This window comes from Chamaea fasciata, unplaced genomic scaffold, assembly GCF_029207755.1.
Source record: "Chamaea fasciata isolate MVZ Bird 193981 ecotype frontalis unplaced genomic scaffold, bChaFas1.0.hap1 SCAF_7, whole genome shotgun sequence".
In the NCBI taxonomy this organism is placed as follows: Eukaryota; Metazoa; Chordata; class Aves; order Passeriformes; family Sylviidae; genus Chamaea; species Chamaea fasciata.
The window spans coordinates 41,994,986-42,022,878 of NW_027094092.1; the positions used below are offsets into that span (position 1 = coordinate 41,994,986).

A 27,893-nucleotide genomic window follows, 5' to 3' on the forward strand; every position below is an offset into this window, starting at 1 on the left:
CAGAGGGAGTGTGAGAGAATGCAGGGGGAACCAAAGGTCATGTGGTGACACTGTGGTGAGTAGGGGAGGGCACACATGGCACAACAAAGGAGAATCATAAACCCTCATTTTCTAATGAGTTATTTCTGTAGTTCTGCTGCTTGCAGAACAAACATTTTTTTCAGGTAGCCAGGAATATCAGATGCCCTCGTTTTATCTGCCTGCTGCTACATTTCTGACGATAACACCTAGTGTAGGGGCTGGTAGTGGGTAAGTAGTGCAAGAAAATGTGTTATACAGAGCACCTGTATATCTGCTTCTTCTGTTGATCACATACTGCTTTCTGTCTCTTCGGAGTTTTTTTTTTTGGTAGCTTGGGCTGTCACAAAATAGCTACCTTCAGATTTCTGTGCAGGAGGAGATTAGAATGCAAAGATAAAGACAGCAACAGAATGATTCACAGTTTAGTCATCCTGAAGACCACTCACATTTCTTTCACCCTCACAGTACCCACCATTCTTCTGCCAGTACCCTGGACGAGTCAGTGGCAGACTGCGTGCTGCCATCCTGAGTGCTCACTTTAGGTGACTAATAAAAAGGTGAGGGAAATGAAACATGGCATCTAATTAAAACTATGCAGACCTAATTATAATCTAAGGGATTACTTAAGGGACATACTGGACCAGGGTGCAGCTGGCTTTTGTATGACCAATTCAAAATTCAGGTGTTCAGGTGGAAGACATAGAGAAGTGTGGTTCTTCAAGTGAGTTCCCTCTACAGGTTATGCCAGGCATTTTTCTACCCTCCCCCCCCCCCCGTTTGTTTGTTTGTTTGTTTGTTTGTTTGTTTGTTTGTTTGTTCTGTAGTTGTCCTGGGCTGATGGTCTGGGGAAGAGATAAAGAGGCTACAGAGGAGGGAGCAAAGCAGAAATGTGTGTGCATGTGTGCATGCACATGTGTTTGCATGCATCTAAGTGTAACCCCCGCATCGCTATTTCTAGTTCTTTCCTTGGCGCTTTTCAATGAATAGCTGGATTTTTTGTTGGTTCTATCCAATAGATAGTACATTCATGTTGGTAGCAGTTCATGCCTTATCTGTTGTATACAGCCTATCACTGAGGGAGTTTGCTAGTCCTTCCCTTTGTTTCCATGTCCCAATTTTCATGGCTGCCTGCTGCTTAAAGCCCTTGCACTCCTGATGACGGTACTTGCTCTGGTGGTGTTTGCAGCTCCGGTGGGATTTTGTTGCTGCAGGGTGCTTTCCCTCCCATTTTGCTCAAAGACTAGGGTGCTGGCCAAAGGGAATTGTTCAGTTTGAGGAAGTTGGCTTTTTGCATCCATGTGAATACTACAAACACTCTTTGAATTACATGAGTTGGAGGATATGACAAGTCAAGGAAACTGCTGGTACCTCAGGAGACCTGCAGTTCTGGGGGAGCTTGTGTAGGTGGAGTTTGAGACCCTGGGGAATGACAGGAGAGGGAGATGCTTCATAAGGAGAGAGATGTTTTTAAAGCAGTTCATGGTCCTTATTCTCACTATTGTGCTTTTGTTGAACTTCTCTGTTGGAGACCAACTACCCCAGTAAGGTCCCTGATCGGTTGCTGCAAATGGACCTGGACTGTATTCTGCTTCCATCTGTTTAATTTTTTGGTGTGGGTGCATTGCATGTCTTGAAGCCAGGGCCTGTCCTTGGTAGTATTACATACATCAGCATGGAACAGGTAGTTGATGCTGTATAACTATACATCTCAGCATAATACTACAGTGACCTAAACTGCACTTTCTGAGAGCTGCAAAACCATTTAAAAATCTCAGTACAAAGGGCTTAGGAGCCTGTGAACCAGGGCTTAGTAGTGTTTTCTATGTTACAGAATATATAACTGGGAGTAGCTAGCAGGGTGCTAATAAGAGCTCTCCTGTGCAAGAGGGGCAAATGCCTTACAAGAAATGTAAACAGCAGTATCATCAATAAGATATGTGAAATAATTGTTCTTATGTATGCAGTGCTCTTAAGACTTTATCTGAAGGACTGCATCCAGTCTGGGACATTGCACTTCAAGAAAAATGTAGATACTTTGAAAAAGTCTCTATGAAACCAGCAATAATGAACAGTCTAAACCCATAGATTTCTAAGGAACAGTAGAGCAAATGTCCTTGTCAAGGGAGGAGGGACCTAGCAGAAGTCTTCAAATATGTAAATAGTATCTGTAAAGAGGAAGGAAATAATCTTTCTTGCATAGTAGAGAAGAAATAACACCTCAATATTGCAACTGAAAATGAGTATGTATATGTATATTGGGAATTTACAGATTGCTAGGAAGGGCATGTATAGAACTCTAGTAAATCAAACCAGTTTTAAACTTTAAACCAAAACTTTACTGAACTCCTTCAGTAGCAACACACGTTGTGCTAATGGTTAATTCTGAAATATTATCATTAATTATTGCTTTATATTCAAAACTACAGAACTGTTATTCTTTAACATTTATGTCCTAAATTAACTGTGACTATACAGTGCCACAGAGCCGATTCTCTACACTTAGCACTGACAACTACAGTTCTTGGTGGTTTTAGCTGCAGAAGAAGTGAGAAGTAGAGAAGGATGAGAGAAGTTGGAAGTGATGCTGGCTTGTCATCTTCCATATCCAATTACCCTTTACATACTTGATTCTTTAATGCTATATTGATCTCCCAAAAATGGGATCTTCAACTGCCAACAGTGCTGCTTCTCTTGTTCTTTTTTCCCAAGACATGCTTCTTGTGTGTTAGCAGGATGCCTGTCTGTTTGCATCCCTTATGCTTATCTTGTCCTTTTTTGCAACTATTTGTTGCCTGGATGCCTCCCATGAGCAAATAATGATGTCTTGTTTGCCTGTGTGGTGGTCATATTGCTCACATACTTAGTGAGATACTTATCTATACCATCAGAATGTTGCAATATATTATATACTGCTGTTAGTTACAGTATTTTAGTATGTCTATTTCTGGGCAGAAGGAAAGCTAAGATTAATTATTTGTAATTCATGATTAATGCATTTGTAATTCATAGGTGTTACATGTGACTTCTTTGACTATGGCAGATTTGTGAGAAGGAGGAAAAAAAAAGTAGATAAAGTTGAACACTGGTATATATTGCTTCCAGAGAATTGATTCTTCATCATTAATCTTTGGACATCACCAAGAGTGTTGTAGGCAAAGTTTATACTGCACTGGTGGAGACAGGGACAAAATAGCCTCTTAAGGTACCTGTCTGCCTAGTCTATTATGAGCCTAGTTACTTGGAGGGGAAAAGTTCATTTCTCTGTGGTTGAGAGCAATTGAACTGTGTATACTGTGTACCACCCTGTGCAGGTCATGTAGCATAGGCACCACATGTGAAAACAGCTGTGCCCTTTGGGCACGGAGAAGGCCATCTAACAACTTATTGTTTGTTATACCTTAGCCAGTAAGCAATTTGATACAGACCATGCAGAATGAGCTCTCTCAGGGTTAAAAGCAGAAGAGTTGTTCCCCACAGCGTCTTCTTTTGTCCTTCAAATTTTTAGCTTTGGCTGCTCTGACCTTCTTTTTCTTTTCATCTCCTGCACACTGACAAGGTATACATCTTCGGAAATTACACCTACCAGCAGCTCCCACGCAAGGAGGGTTGGCCGCTGGAATCAGCCTGCTCTTTGTCGGGTGGTGAGGCGCTCATGTCATTGAAAGGTTTTCCCCCTGTATCTTTCTTTGCTTTTAATTCTCTTTTTTTTTTTTTTTTTTTTTTTTTTTTTTTTTTTTTTTTTTTTTTTTTTTTTTTTTTGTGGCTGGATGACCACAGCAAACACCACTCACCTGGCAGCTATTGCTGTGAGTTGAACAGGTGATTACAGGCAAAAGCCAGGCAGAGATGATAGATGGAAGAGAGAAGAGGAGCAGAGGGGAGCCTGTACACAGTGCGTATTAGAGAACTCACTTTTTCTTAGTACAGAAGTCAGTTTAAAGGAAAAAAAGCAACAGTTTTTCCAGCTTTTCCTTTCTGTGTCAAACCAGATTTCTTTGAGTGAAAAAGGAAAAATAAGTCTTCTTTCTGCTTTCATGGGTAAAATTAAAATTGTTTGCTATTTATCTCAGCAGGTATTTGAGCTCCATCTATTCTCTGTGTCTTTCTACTTCAGCCTTTCAGGTGCTATTTAAATTTTAGAACTGGGAACTCTTAAAAATAATTTCCCAGCTGTTCCACACTAAGAATTTGTGTCATAGATGATAGTTCTGCCGTACTAATATTTGCCCAAGTGTGTAAGACACTGGGCTTGAGGACCTTCCAGAACTAAATCTAGATCTGCAGAATAGATACAGACAAAATTACAGTAGGCAGCACATCTGCTGGTGCATCTAACCTATTGCTGCTATGAGAGTCACTGAAGGCAAGGAATCACAGCAGTGTGTTATCCCAGGCAGGGCTCACACCTAAGCTGGCAACAGGCTGTTCCCCTTCACCTTACACTTGCCAACACCAATTGCAAATGTAAAGAGAAGGTACACATATCTTTTTGTTTCCATAAACATAGTAGCTACATGCATCCGTAGTATCAGTTACTAGGAATTAGCAATTTTATGTTGAGCAAAATTCAATTCATTGAATTTTGCTCAACATAAAAACAGGCAAGTCACGGACCTGTAAGAGGGGGCTGTTATGAACGATGGAAATCAGTTCTACAGGTAACTACCATTTTATACTGGTATACTTAGTGAAACATAGGTAGTAGAAGTGTGAATTCTGTGAAAGAAACATCAGAAAATTAAACTGTTTAACTCTTTTTCTTCATTGGTGATTCAATAATTATCTAAGATCAAGCAGTGGGCAAGACTGATTTTTTCAAACTCGCCAGTCTTTTAATTTCTCTAATCTTTCTGAGCCTGAACAAACCTTTGATAAAAAGTTTCATTGACGAAAGTGATACAAGAAGTCCAAGCAAGTTCTGTTTCTCCACCTGACAAGCTTTGTGCAGCTGCCATTGAGCCCAGCTTCTACTGAGAGTAAAAGATATAGATGCAGTTCCAACTTTCCTGGAGGAAAAAGCTCTGCAGCCACAGAAGATCAGTTTTCTCTTGTGAGATGAGTCTGCCTGTCAGCACACAGGTGAAGGGTGGACTAGAGCCTGCTTAGCCCGCTTTGATAAAGTACCCCAGAGGCAGGGACTAAAGTGTTGATGAGACAGAAAGGGAGATGGTTGGTTTTGAATAACAGAACCTCCTTATGATGATTGAAATAAACTAAACTTGGGCATGCTTTATTTAACACAAATCCAATTCGTAATTGCTGACCTGGTAGAGATTGAGGTATGGGAAAGATTTTGTCCCAAATTTTGAGGCAGCTTTAGAAGAGAGGATGCTTGCTGGTGTCTTCTGCAGGTGGTCAGGGTTGTCTCTACAGCACATTCTGTGCTGAAGAGTAGAGTGAAGAACTCCCATGCCCAGGGCTGAAAGCACGGTCTAGACACTCCTGTGTCAAGGCACTATTGCCAGTGCCTTCCATTCTCTTAGGTTTGCAGACTAGCACAGACTTTGGCCAAAAAAAGGTACTGTTTGCTCATAAAGCTGTTCTGACATATGTTGGCTCAGACCTTTCCAGCAAGCCTGTAATCTCTCCAGGGAAGGGACTCTCAGCTTGTGTTAGTTTATGTAGTGCTGAGTACAGTGGATCATCCTTTGTACATTATCCAGCAAACAGGGGCAATTTTAACATGTTATTGTCAGTTTGCATCAGCAAATCCTGACATTGCCTCTTTCCCAATTATAGTTGATTAATGCTTATCAAAAAGAGATATGTTGCTGTATTTGTGTGCCCATGCACTTGTTCTTGCTTGTTTCCACCAACACAGGACTCTAGGTGTGTCAGAAGTACTGAACTGTACAAGATATTTGGCCCTTAAATTGGATGTTTGATAGAACTGAATTTGTGTCTCAGTGGTTACCATTGCTTTTGGCTAACTTACTGCTAGCCCAGACTAACTGGCTGTAATCACCTTGCATTTTTCTTCTCACAAATGAACACCAAGGGTCAGATTTCCCTTCCCTGATGTCAATCTACTGGCTCTGTTGAGTTTATTCACCCTGACATAAATGAGAACAAAACTAGGCTCTAAAGCCCTTCTATATTAGTTGCTTTTGGAAATCTGTGGTCCCTTGGAGCTGAGCAGAAAAGAGAATACTTGCCCTGCATTACTGGTAACGTGTGAGGCATATGCCTCAACCTTTGTGGGTAAGTGGATATACTTGGTTGTTAAAGAAAAGCACAGAAGCCCTGAGAAAAGGTTGCTTGCCTTTTTTTTTTTTTTTTTCTCCTCCAGATATAGAATAAAACTGAGAACTACAGAGACTGCAGCAACTTGGTTATACACAAAAAAAGCACTGCACACAAGAAAAAGGACTGCATAACAGCAGCTGTGTGCGTAGTTTTCAGCCCTGTCCTGGAGCAACCCTCCCTTTTCGCTCTGGATGAGCAAACAGTGATAATTCTTTGGTGCTGCTGGGTCCTGCCTCTTGAGGCTGCCTGCAGAGAGACAATGATGACAAGGACAGTGGGGCACCAGGGACTAGTCTCAGAGCAGTTAATTCTGCCAGCAATGCTGAGGAACTTACCAGATTTTTGGTCACTGCTGTTGTCAGCAGAATTTGAAGTAGCTTGCTAAAGACAAAGGTGTCTATATTCCAGTCCTAAGCTCTCTACAGCATGCTATTCCCTCTCGTTTATTTTATTTTATTTTATTTTATTTTATTTTATTTTATTTTATTTTATTTTATTTTATACTGTATTTTAACATCATAAATATGACATGTTTTCACCCTCCTTCTTCTTTTGGGAAAGTACTTTAAAAAAATAATGTAACTCTTTTGAACCTTGAGAGAAGCAATTCAGTCTGAGAAAAGCTTCTGGGTGACAGTCTGTTCTAGCTGACCTTATTCTCTTAACCTCATTATATAGCAAAGCACTGACTAACACTGTACCTTGTTAGCTTCTACTGGGTGGAGGCAAAGCTGGCCCATCTCTGGCAGGGATCCTGTATTGATAAATGCTTATCAAGTTTCCCCATTGGATCCAGTTTAAAAGATCTGTGATTTTACAGCAGCACTGATTTTTCAGTTTTGACTGCCGCAAAGTAATTAACAGCTAAGATTTAATAGAAAATATAGAGAAAGTTGTACTTGCTCCTTTAAATAAGGTTGAGTATAAACTCTTTCTGGGCTTGAAGAGGACTGGGTCTCTTTTTGGGATTCTAAAATTCAGAAACAATTGCTTTCTTATTTCTGCAGATTGTAGTGGCCCTCTGCTCTTTTAGTAAAAGAAACAGTTGTATAGGAAATAGCCTGTAGGGAGCAACATATCATGGGAACCATTGTCCTTTAAGGGATCCATCTTGGTTCTGAAGACACAAGAGCATTTAGAAAGACTCTATGTTTACGCAGATTAAGTAAACTAATATGAATATAACAAAGCCAGCCTCTTTTGAAGTAAATCTAGTGGGAATAATGTTGAAACGTCACTTCTGGCTATAAACTTCCCCTTGCCACCCAAGAGGAAAACTGCAATTGAAATCTGCCCTCTTCCTGCGGTGGTGCTGCTAAATAAATGAGTCACCTGTGAACTACAGGGTAGTAAATACATCCACTGACATCTCATAAAGCAAGGCAGAGTGAAGTTCCAGTACTTTACCGTGTCACCAGAATCCTATGATATATTTATAGCTAGCTTCACAGGTTTTCCTTTTTTTTCATTATTTATTTTTATGGTGTACTCCTAGAGTTTGGTTTTCTTGGCCCTTCTCATTTTTGCCTAAGGCAGTTTACTCACTGGTTTCCAGCAAAGGAAGGTTGGTAGGCAGAACGCAGAGCAAACCCCCATCAGAGGGGCAATACACAGCCCCTCTATTTCTCCTGTTCGAGGACTGCCCAGGCATTTTCTGTCTCTGGCCAGGGCAGTCTGAAGTGATGCTCACCTTTGTATGTCATACCAGCACCTAAGCTGCTACCTCTGTATGTGGGGAAGGATTGGTGGAAGATTGAATGAGGAAAAGGATCAGTGATTTGTTTTGGAGCTTGGTAATTTGCTGTCTATTGAGGGCTCTGCCCAGGAACCATGCTGGTAGGTGGACAGCATGACTGAGTATGGAGAAGAGGATGTGGCCTGTTGGACTGTTAAAGGGGAATTAAAAGCTGAAGGGTGCTACCACAGTTTAGTCAAAGAAACAACTCTTCTGTTTTCTTCTCTTTCAGGGCAGGGCAAGGAGTGTATCCATGCAGTTCCCCATCTCTTATCTCTTGAATTGCACTTTTTAAAACATATATATTTTCCTCACAAAGTAATGAATTTTCCACCACTGCCTCCTGGAAAAGCAGCATTGAGTCCTCAATGTTTAAACCTGTAGCACCTGTAGCCCCTTTAACTGATCCTGTAATGTGTGATACATTCTGTCCTTTTTGTAATGCTGTAGCCAGAAAAAAAACATAAAGTAAAATGATGGGAGGCAGATCTTTGTTGCGTTGCTTATAATTATCTGAGTCTGAAACTCATTCAGATTTCCTTTATTTTACAAATCAGCTACTCAATGAGGTGCATTTAATACATGTCCTTCCCCTCCTTCCCCTAAATCAGATTCCTTACACCTTAACTACACAATAAATTTTTCAGAGTACTTTGTCTGTGGACTGTGAGAAAATTAGGACTTCTGTGACAAAGGATTCAAGGGTGCTGACTCATGGGTCAGCAGCCCTTCAAGGATATTATGACAAGTTATATCCCCTCCTTTTACCCCAAGTAGTTAGAAGCAGGGAGCTTCTTCCCCATAAAGAACAGCATCCTTCTGGGCATCCCACCACACATACGGCAGCAACTTCAGTTTCCTCAACAAAACTCAGGGCCAGGAAAAATTGTCTTGCACAGATAAAACTGCTCCGTGCCCTCTGTATGGCACTGCAAACTTGCCATCCAGGAGGCATCTGCACTACAGGTTACTCAGTCCTGTCTCCACCCGTGTGTCCCATTGTCAGGAAACCTGATATTCACACTTTAAGGTGAGCAAATGGCCACCAAATCAGTCTATTAGTTTATACTAACAGCATGTACTGCTTGGGGTGGAGAATCTCAAGTGTCTGTTCCGTTCCCATGTCTATCAGTCACTAACTGGCTCAACATGACTGAGCCTCTGTTTCCTTATCTACAGAATGGCAAAGTAATATCTAAAGCTGTTGAATGGCTTCATTAATGAAAGATTTTAAAGCACTCTGAGATTCTTAGGTGGCAGATGTTAGATAAATGTGAAGATAATATTCTTGATTTTCACAATCACTGATTAAACCCAGCAAAACACCAAAGCATTTCTGGCTGCTTTAGCCCCTGATTTACATCACTTATAGTATAAGTTACTAGAAAATAAATTACAAGCATATCAGGCTCAACTAAAAGTATTAGGCGTGCAACTCAGGCTGATCATTACAAGTTACTGACATGTTGTACCAAATTGAGATCAATGACTGAAAACACTGCACCTCAGAGTTAGGGAAACACTCGAGTCCAACAGCAGGTTTCAAAGGCGCATGCGTGCACACCTACAGACACGGTTCTAGAGGGGAAAACAAGAAAACTTACAGTCATAAACAATTTATTCGTTTGTATGAATAAATGAAAGGGAAGGAGGCAGTGCAGTGCAAGGCGAGTCCTGGGGCTGGCTGGCTCCTTTTCAAAAGCTCGTTATTGGCTCCCTGAGTGATCCTGTGTAAGTCACTTCTTCACTCTTGGTGCTTGCCTTCCCCAGCGTGGCTGGGGATTTTTGCCATGTAAATTGATAGGCAGTAAACTACTCGGTAATACTACTGCATTTGTTTATTAATTTATGGGCTGTAAACTCCGGCTGCATTCCTCACTCTCCGGGGATCAAGTGCAGGTGCACCTGTTTGGACTACGCCTATTGTTGCAGGAGCATAAAAAAAAAATAAAAAAATCTGTAAGAGTCATGGGGAGTTTTAAAGAGAGCGGTCATTCCTGGTTCTTCCTTTGCTCCTGAGCAGCTGCGGCCGCAGGACGAGCCCTGGGACAGGACGGCGCGGGAGGACGGCGTTATTTCAGCGCGTCCATCCCCGAGCCACGGGCTCCCCGCGCCGGCTGCCCCCGAGGCACAGCGGGACGGCGGCAGGGGAGGAGGTCCTGTCCCCGCACAGACGGGGTGGGCGCGTTTCGCCAGGGGCCGCTCGGGGCGGCGGCGGATGCCGGGCTCCGGTTCCCGGTGCGGCCGGCTCCGGGAGCCGGGTGTTCCCGGGGGCCGCGGGGCCGGGGGCGCGCGGGACCGCACGAGCGCATGAATGGCGGGGGCGGTGCCGCGCTCCGGCCCCACCTCCCCCCGGAGCCAGCCGGTCCCTCTGCGCAGCGCCGCCGCCGCCCCCATTGGCTCGCCGGCGCCGGGACATTTGCATGCGGCTCGCCCATTGGCGGAGCCGCTTCCCCGGCCGCCCCGGCTGCGCTTCACCTGCGCCGCCGAGTTGCCCGCACTTGGCGCCGGCCGCCCGCACCCACCCCCGGCTCCGCTCGCTCCGCGCCCGGACCGCGCCGCACGCCCCGGCTGCTCCAACGCGCCCGCCCGCCCGGGAAGACCTGGCGATGCGCTCGACGGCTGCGCAGGGTTAATCGGCTTGAGCCCTCGGTCGCCTGGATTCGGTGGAAGGAGGATAACAATCTAGATCGCTGTGTGTGTGTCTGTGTGTGTGCGCGTGTGCGTGTCTTAGCAGTTCTGCATTGCAACACTTGCTAGTGGAGAAGCAAGAGAAAACCCCCCGGAATTGGGATAAAAAGAAAAAAAACAATCAAAAATTTACCTGGGGTCCCTGGCTTATTTCTTCTTTTTCGTTTTTAATAGTCCCTCTCAGCTAAGTGAGAGACAGCGATCGCAGGCAGGGAAAAGTCCTCAAGGACCCCGTGATCCTGGAGGAACCTGAACAGGACCCTCGTGCGGACATGTGCGGCTTTCCTGCGCACTCCTGGAGGCTCGGTACGGCCGCGGGGTTCCTGCCACTGTAGATCCAGCCCTGGGAAACGGCGCGTCTTATTCGTCTCTGTGTGGTTACTAACCTTCCCCCATCCCTCCCCTTCCGTGCTAGCACTCGCTCTCTCGCATACACACTGTCTCTTTTCTTGAGCACACGCGCACCCCCCTAGAGCCTCGGAAGCGACTCTCCTTTCTGCTAGCATGGGTCCCCTGGCATCATGAACGTTGTTCTCTCTCCCTGGCTGGAATTCAGACTGCCCGTCTGTAGGTGTCTTGTGCCTTGACCATGCACCTGAGAATAGACCCCAGCATTTGCCCGGGACGCCGCCCCGCCTGGACCCTGTGGATGTGCTCCCTCTTTTGGGGATGTATCGTCAGCTCTGTGTGGAGTTCCTCTAACGTGGCTTCTTCTGCCTCTTCTTCCTCGTCTGTTTCTCAGGCTCAGTATGAGCATCACTTCCACGGCAGCAAGCACCACTCTGTGCCTATCTCTATCTACCGCTCCCCTGTCTCCCTCCGAGGAGGACACGGTGGGTTCCCACTCTTGTTTCTTTCTAACCTTTTTGCAGAGCAGTTGGAGCAGCAGAGGGGGAGCAGGGACGATGGCTGTGTCTGCGGGGGAGGGGGGTCCTCCCTGCCCCTCATTTTTCTGCCGTTAGCTCCCCTCCCCATTAACCCTGCACTCCTCCCCGGCCCCCTCCCCGAGCAGAGCCTAGGGCTGAGCACGCACCGCTTCGAGAGCCCACTTCGCCGGCCGGTGTGGTCCAGCAGGACGGAGGGTGGGGGCCGGGGCGGGCTCGGGTCGCTCCGTGTCAGACGGCAGCGCCGAACAGCTCGGGACGGCGGAAGGGCATCCGCTCCTGTCCCGCTGGGATCCTGCGACGGGGAATCATTAACTCCCTGCCTTGTAGCGGCTGATACGGTCATTGCAGCAGCGCGTCTTCCCCGCCGGCCACCCTCGCTTCCCGGTCGCCCAGCTGCGGGAGGGCCAGCCGGGGGCTCGGGGAATTGCCGCCGCCGCTCCTCCCCTGCCTGCGCGCTCGCAGCGTTCCTGGGTGAGGATAGAAAGGGGCGTACAAAGGAAAAGGCGAGGTCTCATTCCTGCTCCTGGCTTCCTGCTTGGTACCTGGTAGAGTCTTCCTGGGAAGCCCTGGGGCAGGAAATAGTAGGGAGTAGGTTTTCACTCTGGCAGCGAGAGAGAAGGGGAGAGGGTGTCTGAAAGATGCCAAGAGTGAGAGGGCCAGTATAGTGCCCCTGAAATGCTGAGCAACGCTTAACAGCTGGACCTACACAGCCCCTTACCCACCTCTCTCAAGTCTCACCCTGGCAGGAGTTGGCCTAGGCCTGTCTGACATGGGGGGCTCTCCCTCATCTCCACCTTTTCCTGTCTTCTGTCCTTGTTCCTTAGCTTTTGCTTTCAGTCATTTCAGCTGGGAGAGGGAGGCAGGCCAAGACCTGGCCCTTTCCCTCCAGGGCTGCAGGTCAGGGTCAGGTCTGGCCTTCCATCCTAGGAGTATTCACCTAGAGACTCACATTTGTGCAAGGCCAGAAGAAGAACCAGTATCAGAAATGAGGCATAGGAACACTTTGAAGGAAAGGGAAGGGAAGGAAGGAAGAGCTCTGGCACAGTTGGTTGAAATGCCGCATGGCATTGGCTGCAGCAGACACTATGAGGGTGTGCTGGCAGGGCTCTGTCAGGGTTACATGGATATTGAAACCTGGAGCATCCCGGATAAGTGCTCAGATGACCAGCAGAGCAGTCTGAAGGATTCAAATGGCACAGCAATGAATGGACCTCCAGTGAAATCTCTAGGTACATTGGCAGAGTTGCCAAAGAAGCTCAGTATTGCAGGTCTGAGCCGGGGCGCATTGGAGAGGGAAAGGACTCAGAAACACAGCCAGGAGGCAGATGCTGCAGGTCACAGCTGAGCACCAGCTGAGCAGGGCTGTGCTAGCAGGAGGGGCTCTGGCAGAGCTGCTGGAGGGCATTGGAAGAGGGTGACAGGGAGCTCTGCAAGGTAGGTCGTCGATGCTCTGGCAGCGCGGGAGGGGGAGCCCAGGGCACTGCAGAGTAGCACTGTGCTGCAGAGGCGAGGACTCAGGACTGAGGTGGCAATGGGTGCAGTAGGTTGAGGGGGAGGTGTTCAGCCATTTCTGCAGACACAACTGGCACTATCCTTTCAGCCTGTCAAACTCCCACTTCTGCTCCGAAGTTCACATCCATCCTAAAATGCAAGAGAAGCATTCAGGCCCCACATGGAAAGGGAACCAATGCCATGCCAGACATCAAGACCATCTGTTAAGCACCACCCATGTGAAACTCAGTTATGGGTTATTAATCACTAGCAGCAGGAGCCCTGTTATTTGCAGCAATGCTGGAGGACCATGTGAGAGAGTCCCTGTTGTGCTAAAGTGAAATATGAGGGATCAGCCAGTCACTGCCTCAAAAGGTTTTCAACAGCCCAGCTTCTGTAGCTTAGTTCTTTCTCCTGTGATGAAAGGGGATAGCAAAGTCTGGCTTGTAGGTCACTTGTGAAGAAAGGAGAGAAGGATGTCACAAAATGTGATAGTGTTTGGCTTTGCTGTAAAAGTCAGGCAGTAGTCTATGAGAGTGTGTTTCCTGGTCAAGAAATGATAGCTCTTTTCTCCTTGATGGCTTTTCCATCTCCCTGAAAGTCAAGCAAAGCCTCATTTAAGAGCCAGGAACAAAAGCAGTTATCAACTTCAGTGAGAAACAGGCTTTTTTTTCAGTGTCCCCATTGCAGAAAGGAATCAAGGGAAATAGCTCAGGCTAGTGCATAAGTCAGTGTGAGTTGTTTGGGGGATCTTTTGGGGGGGATGGGGTGGTGTTTTGTTTTTTCCTTTCCTCATCATGCCATGTAGCAAAGCTGTCATAAAAACCCCCTTTAGCATGAATAAGGGGATGAATGGGGTGGACAGAGAGAGGGAGATTGAGAGAGGGAGGAAGAAGAGACCACAAAGACAGCTGGTCTTGGAAACATGCATGGTTTATTTTTGTGTGTTCTTTCACTGTTGCACAACAGAGGCCCTTGGAACTTGGATCTGTAACAGTGTAGTGGAGTCAGATTCCAAGGAGTCTGTGCACTCCCTGTGTTTCCTGGGATTTTGATTATTTGTTTTTCCTAGAGGGAAATAAGAAATTCCTCTAGAGGGAAATTAGAAATTCAAGCTGCCCTGCTTGGTGGCTATGTTAATACAGGTTTTGAAAGGAATCAGATCAGGATCATGGCCACCCTGCTGTGTTGTCTTCCAGCCCCACAGTGTTGACCACTGGGACTCAGTCTTGTATTTAAACATATTTTCCTTTTTTCTCCTACATCCCAGTGGACTTCAATCTGTTTGAAGAAGCAAATTAATAACTAGCACAGAGGAAAAATAAATGTCTCACAAGCAGTGAACACTTGTTTGGAGTCTGTGTCTAGTGCTCCTTTAAAATGAGTGGAAAACCTTTTTGTGGCTTACCCTGAGCAGGACCAGACCCAGATCTGGCTGTTGCTGCTGTGGTGGTGTTATGAGAGTTAATTCTGAAGTCACCGACCTGGTCCTTTATGGTAGTTGGACTGCAACCTGAAAATGCAAAACTTGGCACAGTGCATCTTCTCAAGGAGAAAGTCTTTCTGACAAGCTTACCTCCTTGTCAGCGGGGGAGTGAGCCTGGCCAGGCAGGGGACTTCAGCAAGTTAGAACAAATCTTTTTTCTATGTGAGGACCTTCCTTGAATAGCAGAATTTTTATCCCTGAATAATAGGAAGGGAAACCCTTGATTCCTTTTTGTTTCACTAGGGGCTTGTGAAACAGGGAGGAACAAAGCTGGGGCTGTGTTTATTGAAAGTTCACATGTGCTGAATCCTCCTGTCTCCCCTGCGCTATTTAGCGCCGTGCTGGGTCAGCTGCTTTACCGGAGCCTGCAGCAGTGACTTCACAGCCCCTCTTTCCACATCCTTATTGCCTCAACTGATGAATAATGTGTGCCTCTGGTTGGCTGATAAAATGAAAGGATTTGTGCGTTTGGTCTTAGTGATTAATTAATTAATTTGCTTTCTCTTTTTCTCCTCCAGCTGTTTGTTCTCTGGCTGTCGTTAATGGCTGTGGAGCAGGGGTGCACAGAGGCGATGTGTGATGCCTTGTGCAGATTGCCATTGCCTGCAGGGACTGCTCTGCAGCTATAGGAGCAGTGGTGGGCATGGGATAGTCTCTCTTCATTTTCACTTTGTGGAGCCTAGGCTAGCCCAGACTGTTGCACTAGTCATAGGAAGAAGTGTAGGTCCGTTGTGAGGACTGGTAGTGAGCAATCGTCAGATCTTGTAAGTATAACTCTCAGGCCTGAATCAATTCTTAGAAGTTCTGTTATTTAGGTGAAGCATTTCCTTCTCTTGTATCTCCTTTAAAATCAGCAAATGCGAGTGAATGCTTGGACAAATCAAGTGAGTGTTTCCATAAAATAGGCAAGTATTCTGCAAACCAGTGTCAAAGATTGCCACACACAACTCTAGTGGTGTACCCTTTTTAAAATACGTATGTCCTTGCTGCTCCCCCAAAGTGACCTATTCCTCATCTCAAGATTCTATGTTCTTACAATCCTGCCTTTTATGATAGGAAACAAATTCCCCATCCTTGGCCATTCCCCAGTCCCATTCCCCAGGACAAAGCAGGACCTTTCCTGGTCCTCCTTCACCGGGAGATTACTTTGAGCAAAGATTGGTAGCTTTAGCAAAATGGACAAAATCACTCTGTACGGAGCAGTCAGCAATCCAGCAAAATGAACTTCACTCATAGTTGAAATTAAGGTTGCAATTAAGTTCTGCAAAGGTGAAAAGCTACGAGTCTGTCTGCCTTCTGTGGCTTGCCTTTATTCTTATATCAGCAACGAAGCCTAGTTTTTTGGCAAAGACTGCTACTGCTGTATGCCTGAATGTTTATGTTCCCTTTCTCAGAAATATTAACAATGACTGAGTATTTTTAAAATAAATCTACTTAAATTATCTCAAGCTGGCTATCCAGAAATCAAAGCATCCAAACTCACTCACTTGGAGTTTTGAGTGATTATAGCTGGGCTTTCCCCTCCCTTTGCTGACTGTAGCTCTTCTGAGAAGGCACAGTTTTCAGTAGTTGAACACAGAATAAAATCTGTGTTCAACTACTGAACGTACAAAGGTATGTACTCCATTTTGTTTCCTCAAAATGGAGTTGCTATTTGACTTACCCTTTGCATGATTTTCTGTTAAACAATTTCTGGTCAGGTGCTTTGACTCCTCATTCTGTGCCCTGTGTTAACTGTTCCCTAGGAATAGTTTGCATTGATCTCCGAAACTGATGTTAAAGTCTGTTCACCTGATACTTGTTCTTAGGAGATCCCAATGATCTTAAGAGATCTGGAACATGAGAAACTAAAAGTTGAACCCTGTCAGTCTTATTTAATATAGGTCTCTGTGCTCTTTGAAACCTATTCCGCTGAAGGTATAGTCTCTTAAGATGTGTAAAAAAGCCTCCTCTGAAAGCTACTTTGTGCTTACTCAGTATCTCGTAGCACATTTTGCAAAAGGGGGAATGCTAGTCCTAGTCAGAATTAGATCAGGGCTTTCTTCCTCCTTGTATTTCCTTTGCAATTAAGGCTGGAGAGAGGTTTTGTTTGTTTGTTTGTTTGTTTTCTTTATTGTTTCTGCTTTTGGGTAATACAGCCCTGACTTTTCAAGCAACTGCTTTAAAAGCATATTGTGCTGCAGACATGACTACATTTCAAAGATAGATGAAGGATCCTGCTGTATGTTTTTTATAGGCATTGATGTTGTAAGGAGTATGTGGTTATGTGACATCACCTATGTAGTCAGAATATTGCAAAATGAGAATGTTACTTTTTATAATATTTGTACATTTAAAAATACAAGAGTTTTTTTTTTCTTAATAATTTTGCCTAGTTTTTCTTGTTGTTTTCTTTTTCTTTTTCTTCTTTTGCCATGGCATGAAAATATCTGTTTGAACAGTGTTATGACAGCCACTGGGTTATTATATACTGTGCTGTTGGGAGCTCCAAATTCCTTACACTTCTTACTAGAAGCAGGAAGATGCACTTAGGTCATGTAATGTGGCAGTACTGACATAAGCAGAATAATCTCCAGCTGGTGGTGGGGAAGTTCCATGGTTTGCTGCACTGAAGGTAACTGAATAAAGAGCTGGAGCTTCTCAGTGCAAGGAATGTAAGTTTTGTCTGCAGAGTACAAAGGGTGACCATTCTTCTGGTTTTTCCTTTTCCATATGCTGTGCTTTAAGAAAACCAGCTCTCTGTGTAGTTGCCCAGGATGACAGTCCTGTGCTGCTTGGCTGCCTTATGATGGTTTCTTTTTTGTGTTTTCTGGTTGGTTGGTTGTTGTTCTGTTTGTTTTGATTTTTTGTTTGTTTTCTTTTTTTTTTTGGACTTGCTGTCCTAGTGGTCTTTGATAACTACAAAAGGTCATTTGTACTAGCAAAAAAAAAAAAAAAAAAAGATCATTTTCGTGTCTTCTGTGTAACCTCTATACACAAGAAGACATGCAGTTGACCAATGGCTCTCATTTGTTGTATGAGCTTGACAAGACGTTACTTTACTTTCTGACTTTTCTTCATCTGTGAAATGAAGAAAAAAACATTTTTTCACCTAGGTGAGGCGAGCAGTTCTGGTGCATCTGTGTGCTTTGAGATCCCTGGCAGGGAGCCATAGAAATGAATGAAACCACAGTAGTCCTCTTGGACTTTAGATGTCAGAGAGCCTTAAAAGGGCAGCCTGCTTGTATCTCTTCTTGAAGGACAAGCAAGACACCTTCAAATTCTAAACGTGGGTCCTAGTAGTATTTTCCCTTGTGGCTTTAAAGCCTGGACCAGCTCTAGTGCCAAATCCCAGCACTGGTATTTCTGGAGGAGCAGGAGAGCATTTTGGCAGAGTGCTGGCTGTGACAAACTCCAGGGAGCTGCTGGAGCCAGGGACCCGTGATTCACCATGGGTCTCTCGCCACTCTTGCATATTACTTCTCGTGCACTGTTTGTGTGCATTGTTTTTGCACATTAAAACAACTACTTATATCCCTGAGTGACTTCCCCCCAAACTATGAATTTAAAGTACTTCCAAAACTGTCTTTTAGAATTTGAATATAATTATAAGCTTTGGGTGTAAACTGTGGTTTTTGCTCCATAAGAAACTAATGGAAATGATCTGCCTGTTCCTGTAGTTTACAGATTATACGCTTTATATCTGGGGATGTATATTTAGGCTGCTTTTCTGTATGGTGTATTAAGATGAAAATGAAGTTAGTGTGAGCTATAGTGGTTGCGAAGCATGAATAGTGGGGCTGATAAAGGACATTACTAAATTGATCCAGTGCTGTGCTTTACTTTATCTTAGTTTGGCATCTTTCATCTTTTTGCATTCTTGATGATGGAAAGCAGAAGAGGGGGAAGTATTTTACAATCTACAGAGGGTCTTGTGTCTACAGAAGATCAAGGGACAGGGTGAATGAATCAGAAAGATGTAAAAGTATTGCTAAAAAAAGACCCTTTACTTATTCTCTGAGTACCGCACAGTAAAGAATGAGGGAAGACTTTGTTTTCCAGAGGGCTCAGGAAGAGAATACCATCCACCATCAGTTTAGTCAGCAGCCCAGGCTCTATTTAATAACTTCAGAGGGAATCCGTTTCTGTGCTATCCTTGGAACTTGATTTTGAATTTAGAATGAATTCAGTATATTAATCAGGTCAAATTATTGGAAGATTATTAATCTATGTCAATCAGATCAAATTATTGAAAGGGGCAGGGAGGTGAAGTCTGGATTTTTTTCCAAAAATTTGATCTTTTACGTCATGCTGCATGACAAGAATTGATTTTCTAGACATGTTTGGTGAACCCTTTGTTTCCTTGCTCATCTGAGGGTTTTTATGACTTCCTGTCAGGGGTGGATCCTGCAGTTACAACAGCCTGCTGCTCCTGCTCCAGCTGGTTTCCTTAATAACTCCCGCCAGTGAAGACTTTACAGGAGTGATGTCTGGAAATGTTTCTGTCTAGCAGGTTCTGCGTGTTAGCTGTCTCAGCTACCAATATTTCAGTACACAAAAGTCCTCCTTTTCTGATGAAGACTTCAGCCATGAGCATGAGGACAAAGCAGCAGAGTATGAAATTCCCCCAGTGGCGTTGGGAAGTCAGCTACAGGGTGGTTAAGGGAGAGAACATGTAATAGATACAATAGACCTGAAATGGTCGAAGAAATTGAAGTATTTCCAAAGAAGAGGATTTAAAAAAATAGAAAAAAGAAAAAAAAGACATGATTAATTTTATTTGGTTGTTATATTGACTGGACTACACATAGAAAATTGGTTCTGCCAAGGTGTCTACTTGACTTCTACTCTGGAAAGATTCTCAGTGCCTGATTTAACGCTTAGGAATTCCTGTGTTTATTGCATTAAAGCCTTTTGTAACTTCCTGAGTTATGGTGATCATCTTAAACAGCTTCACTCCAAAGACTCTTGGGGCTTGCAGTTATATAGGAATGTTTTCTTACTTACAAGCACTGTGGATCTTTTCCTGTTTGGTAAAATGAAAGTGGAAACAGTAGGTGGAAACCTGATCTTTTTCTCTTTCCTTTATGTGTTCTTGATTTACTTGCCTAATGGTAGCTCATCTCCGCTTTTCTTATATTCTGATTATGCTACTGATAATTGTAATGTTCTGTGCTTTTGCAAGAGAGTTTGTTATTCACTGATGTTCACTGAGTAAAGTGTTTAGGAATGCTGGTGTCCTGGATAGGACCAGAGTGATCCTCAGTTTATGTGGCCTACATCTAGTCATGTGCTTGTGTAACGTCTTTGTAGGATGACCTCTGCTCCCCCAATGTCATCTGTTCTTTGTCATTTATTAATAAATGCCAAAGCTATTCTAAGTTTCCCTGATCTTGCTCCCCTGTCTACAGTCCAGCATATTTCTGTCAGTGTAAGTTTGGAAGATACTGATGGCTTTGAATGCCTTTTCACTTTTTATTATCTCACCATGGAGCCTGCTCTCCTTCCTGTCCCCTCATGCATTCAGAGGCAGTTCATTAGAGGCAAGAAAAAGACAAAGAAATTAATCTTCCTTGAGAAATGTATTCAGCACCTTCTAGAGGCTTGAAGAAGAGAAACAGAGCAAAGAATCCTTGCTAACTTCTTTTCAAACTTTTTTTCTTTTTCCCCCCACAAAGAATCTGGAGACAAAAAGTGTCTGTGCCCTACAAACATCCATTTACCTTGTACCTTATTTTTCTGACACTAGGCACTATGAACACGCCAGGATTGCAGTAGGCTGGAACAGAATAAGGTGATGTGGGTGCCTTGATGATGTCCTTCAGAATTGATGTGCATTTGCTTGGTATAAAAAGAATATATCTTGTAACCAAATATCAAGGTGCCAAATTCTGCCAGTGATGTGTATCAAGATTATTTCAATTCAGGTAATTGTTATTTCAGACAAGTTAATTTCTACTTAACAAGCCATATACTCAGCTACTTTTCCTGGCCCAGTCATTAGGAAAAAGTCTGGCAAAATGAGTAGCCTCCCCTACTGGTCTAATTAATACTTGACAACTGTTTGAAAAATGGTCAAAACCTGAGCCTTTTGTGCATTCGTTGGTGAGAAATTTTCCATTGATGTCATTGAAGCCATATTCCAGTTGTTAATGAGCAGCACTGAAGAAGTTTTTCCTCAACAGCAGCATGGAACAGAACTGAGGACAAGAACCCCCAAACATTTTCCCTAGCTCTCTTCCTGGCTTACCTTGATATACTGGATGGTGAATCATACATTGCGAGGCAATTCAGTTTCTTTATGCTGTAGTGCAAAAATATGATGATTGTTAAAAATCTTGTTAGATGCTGACATAACACACATGAAGAACTGTATTATTACTTTTCTTTCCCAACCTTCTGGAAAGGTATCTTCGAACTTCAGCTATTATATTTGGTCCTTGGAATTTAAGGAACATCACAGTGGTGTGGCTCCTGGTACTGTCTTTGGAAGAAGTCCTGAGCAGGATGGGTACCTTTTTAAGAGGCCAATTCTGCAACGAAATACTGATTCTCATCCTAAGAATACATTGTCAGAAACATGGGAAATGCCTGGGCTGTGTGGTTAGATACAGTGCTTTGTTTCAGTCCTTTCTTTGTGAGAGCAGTTTCTACTGCTGGTGCTGGTTTCATTTACTGCTTCAAGGAGCTTGTGGACAGGCATTTCTCTTTGCTGGTTTTAGAAATCTGAGGGGATTTTTTAGACCAGTGACCCAAAAGCTGAGTGTATACCCCAGCCTTTACTTTCATTGTCCTTGTTGGCTGTCTTCTGCTTCTGTCACAAGTTAGATTTTTTCTGCAACTGTTCAATCAATTCATTTTACCAAAAATGGTGAACAAAATTATTGAGGTGATTTCAGCAATCAAGGGAAAGAAGAAGGGAGGGAGAAAAGAGGAGGAGGATGGAAATTAAGCTGAAGTGTAAATTCATTCCCATTCTTTCTTTTTCTTTGATCAGAAGTAAAGGAGAGAAGCATTAAAAGAGTCATTAAAGACCCAAGTAATCCTCAAGAAAAGAGACAGGCAGTTTGAAGCTAAAGGAAAAAATGCACTAAATAAACAGGACAGAAAGGAGCAGTATCAGAGCTCAGCAAAGGGGCTGCCCTGTTGGCTCCTCTTCATCTGAGCTGAGGAGTTTCAAGTGCTCTGAAGCAGGCTGTGGGATATGCATCTTGTCCACCAGAGCCCCAAGGTGCTGATGTTCAATGTACAGTGGTATTTTAGCCACACACTTTTTTGACCTTGGATCTAGACTTCAGAGTATTCTATATGTTTTATAAGTCCAGTTACTGTTATGATTGAATCACACATTTGCCTTTCTTTTTTATTTTTTTCACATGTTTTTGGAAGTCTTATTGTCAATATCTAGAACAAGACTTTAATAAATTTAACTTATTACCTGTCAGTCTAAAGACTCAAGACAGATTTGGTTTTATGGAGTGAGAAAGGGTGGGTTCTGCTGCTGCTTGGCAAAAGGAGAGCTGTGCAGTGCTTTATTTCTGTTGCTAGGAAGGTCACTAGGACAGGTCCAGGTAAAGGCAGGGTTGTATGGCAGTCAGCAGTGATGCCTCGGGGTGTGTGCTTGCCCTGTCTGTGCTCCTCTGTTACACAAGAGATTAAAAGGAGCAGTTTGTTCAAATGCACTGTCTGAATAGTGGACATTTTTGCCAGGGCACCCCTCTGTGTGTACATAGGGAGATGTGCAGTATTATTTCTCCTCGGGGAAACTTGCTTCTCTTCAGAAGCAGGATCTGGTTTTTAGATTTCTACTGAGGTTTAGGATGATGCTTAATTCATGCCCCTAAGGAAGCTGAGTTCAGATTCAGGAAAGGGCTAGGGGCTGTGTGTGGAGAGTATTTCCCTCTACATACTATCTAGAGAGAAAGCAGTCATATCTGCAGGAGCGCTTTCTCTTATCCCTTTTCACTGCCTGAGCAACCTTTGAATAGCAACCCTTTTCTATTACATTTTTGGATTCCTGAATTCAAGGGCACCTACTAGAGAGCATGATTCAGTCCCTGGCCTTCATGTAGATGGACTTGACCATGTTTACAGAAGTCCTAATTAGTCAAGAAGTCTAAAAATGGCAAAAAAAATCCCTGATGTATTATAATAATGCAATGTCATTATTTTATACTGCAGTGCTAATAATTTCTAATTATTTGTAAAGTAAATTATTTATGAATAAAATAAGGATTAAGAATAATTCATTATTCTTACCTACATGGTCCTCAAACAAAAAAAAAAAATGCAATGGGTGACTGTTGTAAAATACAAGATTTTTTGTTATCTTTCCTGTTTTTACTTCTCCCTTGCTTTGCATGTCTTTGCATGAATCACAAAGAAACAGTGCGGTCATTCCAAAAGAATTTCTGGGAAGGTTTTAGGATCCTGCCGTACAAATCTAGCCTCTAAATGTTCATGGATGAGACTTGTACTATTAGAAAATAATTTGGAGTCTTATAGTCTATAGTTTTGTAGGCTACAGTCTTGCAGTTGCAAAGATTCAGGAACTTAAAAAGATTTTTCATTCAAATTACGGTTGAGTCATAGACTCTGTCAGTAATCTCTGAGGACAAGGCTTGGAAAATGTGTGAGTGAATGTAGAAATTCACTGATAGAGAAATCCCATTTTAGAGTTGAGGTAAGCAAGGGACTAAACTGTCCCAGAATGCTGAGCTGCAGATAAACTCACAGTACAATCAATGATATGTCAGCACCAGTTTTGGTTAGATGTTGATACACAATTTGAAGAGACACATCCAACCTGAAGGAAGAAATTAATCACAGAAGATTGTAAGAATTTCTGTATACACTGGTCCATCTGGTCTGGTATTCTGTCTCCTGACTGTGGCCAGTGCCAGATGCTACAGATGGACGCAAATAACCTCTTTGATATGTTTAATTGTATATCCCAAGGGAGGGTTGTATTTTTTTCCTTGACCTCACAAATGGTGATCACCTTATGCTGTAAATAACTGAGGAGAATCATTGCAGTTTTGTCATGGTTATAATATTTCACATGCCATTCTGTATTAGTAAGTCTTTTTCTTTTACTAACTTTTTCCTTAGCTATTTTTAAATTGCCATCTCAAAACATTTTGTGCAGGTTCTTAGACCATCACAGCACTGAAAGAGGGTGAGCAACCAGTTTTTGTATTTCTTATTCTAAGATGAGAAAATGGGACATGGAGAGGCAGAGCAGTTTGCTGAGTCAGAAACTGTTGCCACATTTAAATAGCCTGAGTTCTGCTGAAGTTCTAGGGTTCACTGCTTTCTGGCACTTCAGTCCAGGTTATCAGGGTGCCTAATTGAAAGCACCTAACAGGCTTTGGAGGTTAATAGAATTTAGGTTATCTGAATGTGGCTGTGCACAAAGTCAAAGCTGACAGAACAACCTGGCAGTGGTGGCATCCGATCCAGTGCACTTTCCACATTGGTCTTGCATGGTGGCATGGTTGTGTTTCTGTCTAGGATTTCTTTGATGAAATACATACACAGGGAAGGGAGGCACATGAATAATTAGTTTTACACTACTAAGAAGCATTGACCATCATGATTAATCTATCCATATATTTTTAGTCTAATATGTCTAAAATACTTTTTTTCTTAAAAAATTATGGTTTGTGGGTAGATTGTTGGTAGAGTGCTTGTCCTTCCTGAAATATTTGGCTTGCTGCGCATGAATTACAGCACTGTGCCTCCTTTTCTTCCTAACAGCAACCCACATCATGGATTTCTGAGGACTTAGAAGTATGATGTGTGTGTGTGTGAGAGAGACTACACTTTGCTTTGCAGAAAAGCTGGTTTTGTTTGCATTTGTGTCTAGTAATAATAACCTGAGCCATGTTAAATGCTGCCAGAAATGTTTTCTCTTCTGCTTCCAAACTGTGAAATTAAGCCTGTTGTGTCCAGTGTCAAACAGCAGCTGCCGTGTACTCAGAGTGTTTCAGCTGCAGTCCATGGTGCATAGAAATAAGTCCTTTCTATTCAGTGTTTCCATCTAAATGAATGTAAATCTCCCAGAGAGCAGCTTTCACATGAGAGTATCCCACAGGAAAGAGACAGAGTAGTCTAAGAAAGGAATATGGGAACACCAGCTTGTGGGTATGGGTCATGGTTTAGCCCTGCCTTCTGCTGTCGCTCCAGACAAATCAGAGCTTGACCTCTGCATATTCTAAACTCCCAGGTGGTAATGGGGAGTTGAAATACTTGTATATTTCCTAGACTTGGGAGATACAATCAGCCTGATCTTACTTTCACCATTACAAACCAGAAGACATCCAGCTTTAGGAAGAGTCTGTTGTGCTGGCCCCGTGCTCTCAGCTGGCTATAGGTCACATCAGTTCCCGTGCTGCCACACTCTGTACCTGCCTATCTAATGAAGTAGCTCTGACCTGAGTATCCCAGTTTCAGCCTGAGTTGTACATTGTGCCAACTTCAGATGAAAATCTTTATTGATCTCTTGTATTTGTCTAGCAGTTGGCAGACTCAGCCACAGAAAAGGGATTCCAGGGAACTTATGACCTGGGCAGAAAGGACTTCCATTTGTTGTAACGTATGATGTGAGTAGAGTAGGGTACAGAGAATAAAGAGCTGTCCCATCTATTTTACTCAAGATTTTTTTTTTTTTTTCCCATATGAACAAAACCCCCAAAAGCTGAAAATGTTGAACTGGCTATTCCAACGAATCCAGAGATCAGTTCAAGTAACTTCTTTAAACAGTTACTGCTTGAGAGAGATTGGTCATATCTTTTTGTGAAACATCCAAGAACCTGATGCAAAAGAATGGTAATACAACCCTTTTTCTGTGCACCAACATACCCATTGTATACATCTGCTTGTGGCTTAACACCGTATGCAGGAATTTAAACATTAAACTTCTGCAAGAAAACTAATACCGTTAAAAGATACTCTCCCAAAACTCATTCCTTCCCTACAATGCCTGTACTCTCAGACTACTTCTGCAACAATCTTGCCAAATTCATCCCCAGAAACAAAATCCATTTATTGAAACCAAGCACAGACCGTCTGGTTTCTGTAGTCGCCATAGTAAAACGTCACTCACGGTAAATAGTCTAGAGCCCTGGATTTAATACATATATGGTCCAACCTATTCAGTGTCGCAAAGCGATCCAGTGCTTGCAAAAGTCCTCATGCAACCAAAGCTGGGGAAAACAGAAACCTGCCATATACCATAGAAAACTCACACAGACACTCAGTAAATAGAAACATCCAGTTAACAGGGGGGGAACATTTTTCACAAATAACCGCTCTAACCTATTAGCCCTGATCCTCAAGGGAGTCCTTCAAAACAGTTTCAGATAAAGATCTGAGAAACTAAAATTTGTAACTGCTAAAAGTCAAGGGCTGAGGATAGCAATAATGATTTACTATTTGTTGTATTTCTTCCTATGTTCTGCTGCCTGTGACCTCTTCATATCCTATAGGCAATAATTAGTTCTCCCTCTGTTCAATTGAGGGAGAGAGCCTATTACCATTGCTAGTACCACTCCCTGTGGATCTACAGGTAACAGAATTCTTGCCTCAAATTGACTAATTTATTAAATTACAGTGTTAAATTCAGAGCTATTGGTATAAACCTGCATGTAGTTTTGAAAGCTGTTGCTACATTTTTGAGATCTGAATAGGGTTTTTGTTCCTTGTGTTTTGAATTTTTTCCTTCTATACTGGTTGGTCTGCTAAAGGCAAATTTTGCTCATTTATAATTATTAATCATCATGGGTATAAAAAACATCAGATTTTTAAACTTTCTGAAGTATTTATTTATTAACCTTTCCAAACAAAAAGCATGTTTTTAATGGAACTTGAAACCTCTTTGTTAAATGCTTAAACTTGTTTGAAACTGAATACTGAGCAATCCCTAAAAATAGTTTACTTCTGATGAATTACCCTTCAGTGGAAAATTCTCAAGCAATGCTAGTCATAAAATGATTTGTACAGAAATGCAAACAAAAACTCACATCTATGCCATTAGAACCATTCTGAAAGGCTGAGTTACCCAAGCATTAATCCATTTAGAAGGCTCCTAAAATAGTTGCTGTTATTTCTATTGTATTTGATACATTGTGGCTTAAACAGCAGGAGGAATGAGAAAAATTTCTGGACTTTAGCTGCAGGTGACTAGGGCTCTGGAAGTGAGTATTCTAAAGCATGTTTCTTTGCACAGTTTTAGGCTTAAAACCGAATGTTTGTTGTATTATGACTCTGTAGCTGGGATTTTAATTGAAGAGGAATTTTTAAACTGAAATTGCTGCCAGTGAAATTCTGAGAAAAAGCATTCAAAGACATGGAGCAATGTCATACATCAGTTATAAGGTCATGGTATTATTTTAACTGCCACTGTGTAATAACCCAGTGCTGTAGGTTTTTCCAAACCCAGCTCTAGTTGTGGGCTTCTTAAAGCGTCAATGATTCTCTTACGAAAAGATTTCATAGTGAATTTCTGTAGTATTTTTGCACCAAGAAATTTTGGTCTGTAACCTGCCTGTTGAGCAAGCCTGAGCTGTGGCTCAGTCCCACCATCACTTCTAGGTACCCATATTTTTTTGGTTTTTAAAGCTAAATAAATTTAAAGCCCAAACAAGTCACTGTTTAGGCAATACGTTGTTTAGGATAAACAATCTGGTACATTAATGCAATGCATTACAATAACTTGTTCAGACACCTATAATGCAGCCACATTTGCATAAATGAATACTCCTTGCATGTCTCTACTCATTATCGATTTGCCTGCCTAAACTAGATATTTTAAAATTTGTTTCTCAGTGGCAGTTATCAAACAGGATATGTAATTTTGATAAGATCACAGATGTGTAGAACAGCATTCAGTCCTCATTTTGCAAGATTTCTCTGTCTTTCTGGCCGAACTGTTTCTTGCTAACATCACTGCTACATAGTGTTTGTGAATCCAGAGGAGAGCAGGATCCAAGAACCTTTTTCTGTATCTTGCATGTTCTGGTTTTATAATCCTAGCCAATACTGCAGTTTCCTCTTATGTGTCAGAATTGTTATAGTGATGCAACTTTGCCAGGAATTTTCAAATGGATAGTAGCTTTTGATCATGTAAAAGTTGGGTACTATGGTAAGGACATACATAGAAAACCTTATGTACGTTTGCAATTACATTTAGAGTCCTTGACTTTAACCTTAATTTACCATCCCAAAAGTAATGTATACCAGAAGCATAGTGCTTTGCACTGTGTGGTTATTGGACTAGGTATTTGGTGATATTTTTAAAGGGCATATTCGTTAATACCATGATCTTATCCAGTTCCTCACTTAATCTATATTGAGC

General features: G+C 42.8%; 1 protein-coding gene and 1 long non-coding RNA gene across 5 annotated transcripts in view; one reads left to right on the forward strand and one right to left on the reverse strand.

The window, feature by feature from the left end:
• Positions 1-10,840, reverse strand: part of LOC136292630 (uncharacterized) — an 84,875-nt gene extending 74,035 nt beyond the window's left edge. Inside the window, exons 1-2 of the long non-coding RNA XR_010721925.1 lie at positions 10,827-10,840; positions 9,507-9,580 (exon numbers count right to left, since the gene is read on the reverse strand). This is a non-coding gene — a long non-coding RNA (uncharacterized lncRNA). The remainder of the gene's footprint in view (positions 1-9,506; positions 9,581-10,826) is intronic.
• NRXN3 (neurexin 3) overlaps positions 1-27,893 on the forward strand; it is a 980,761-nt gene that overhangs the window by 618,427 nt on the left and 334,441 nt on the right. For 3 of the 4 annotated variants that reach the window (XM_066188591.1, XM_066188589.1, XM_066188593.1), the window contains exon 1: positions 10,530-11,526. The exons of the other annotated variant lie outside the window; for it this stretch is intronic. In XM_066188591.1, the coding sequence (XP_066044688.1) occupies positions 11,283-11,526 (244 nt within the window). In that variant the 5' untranslated portion in view covers positions 10,530-11,282. Of the gene's footprint in view, positions 1-10,529; positions 11,527-27,893 lie in introns of those variants that run through there. 4 annotated transcript variants of the gene reach the window in all.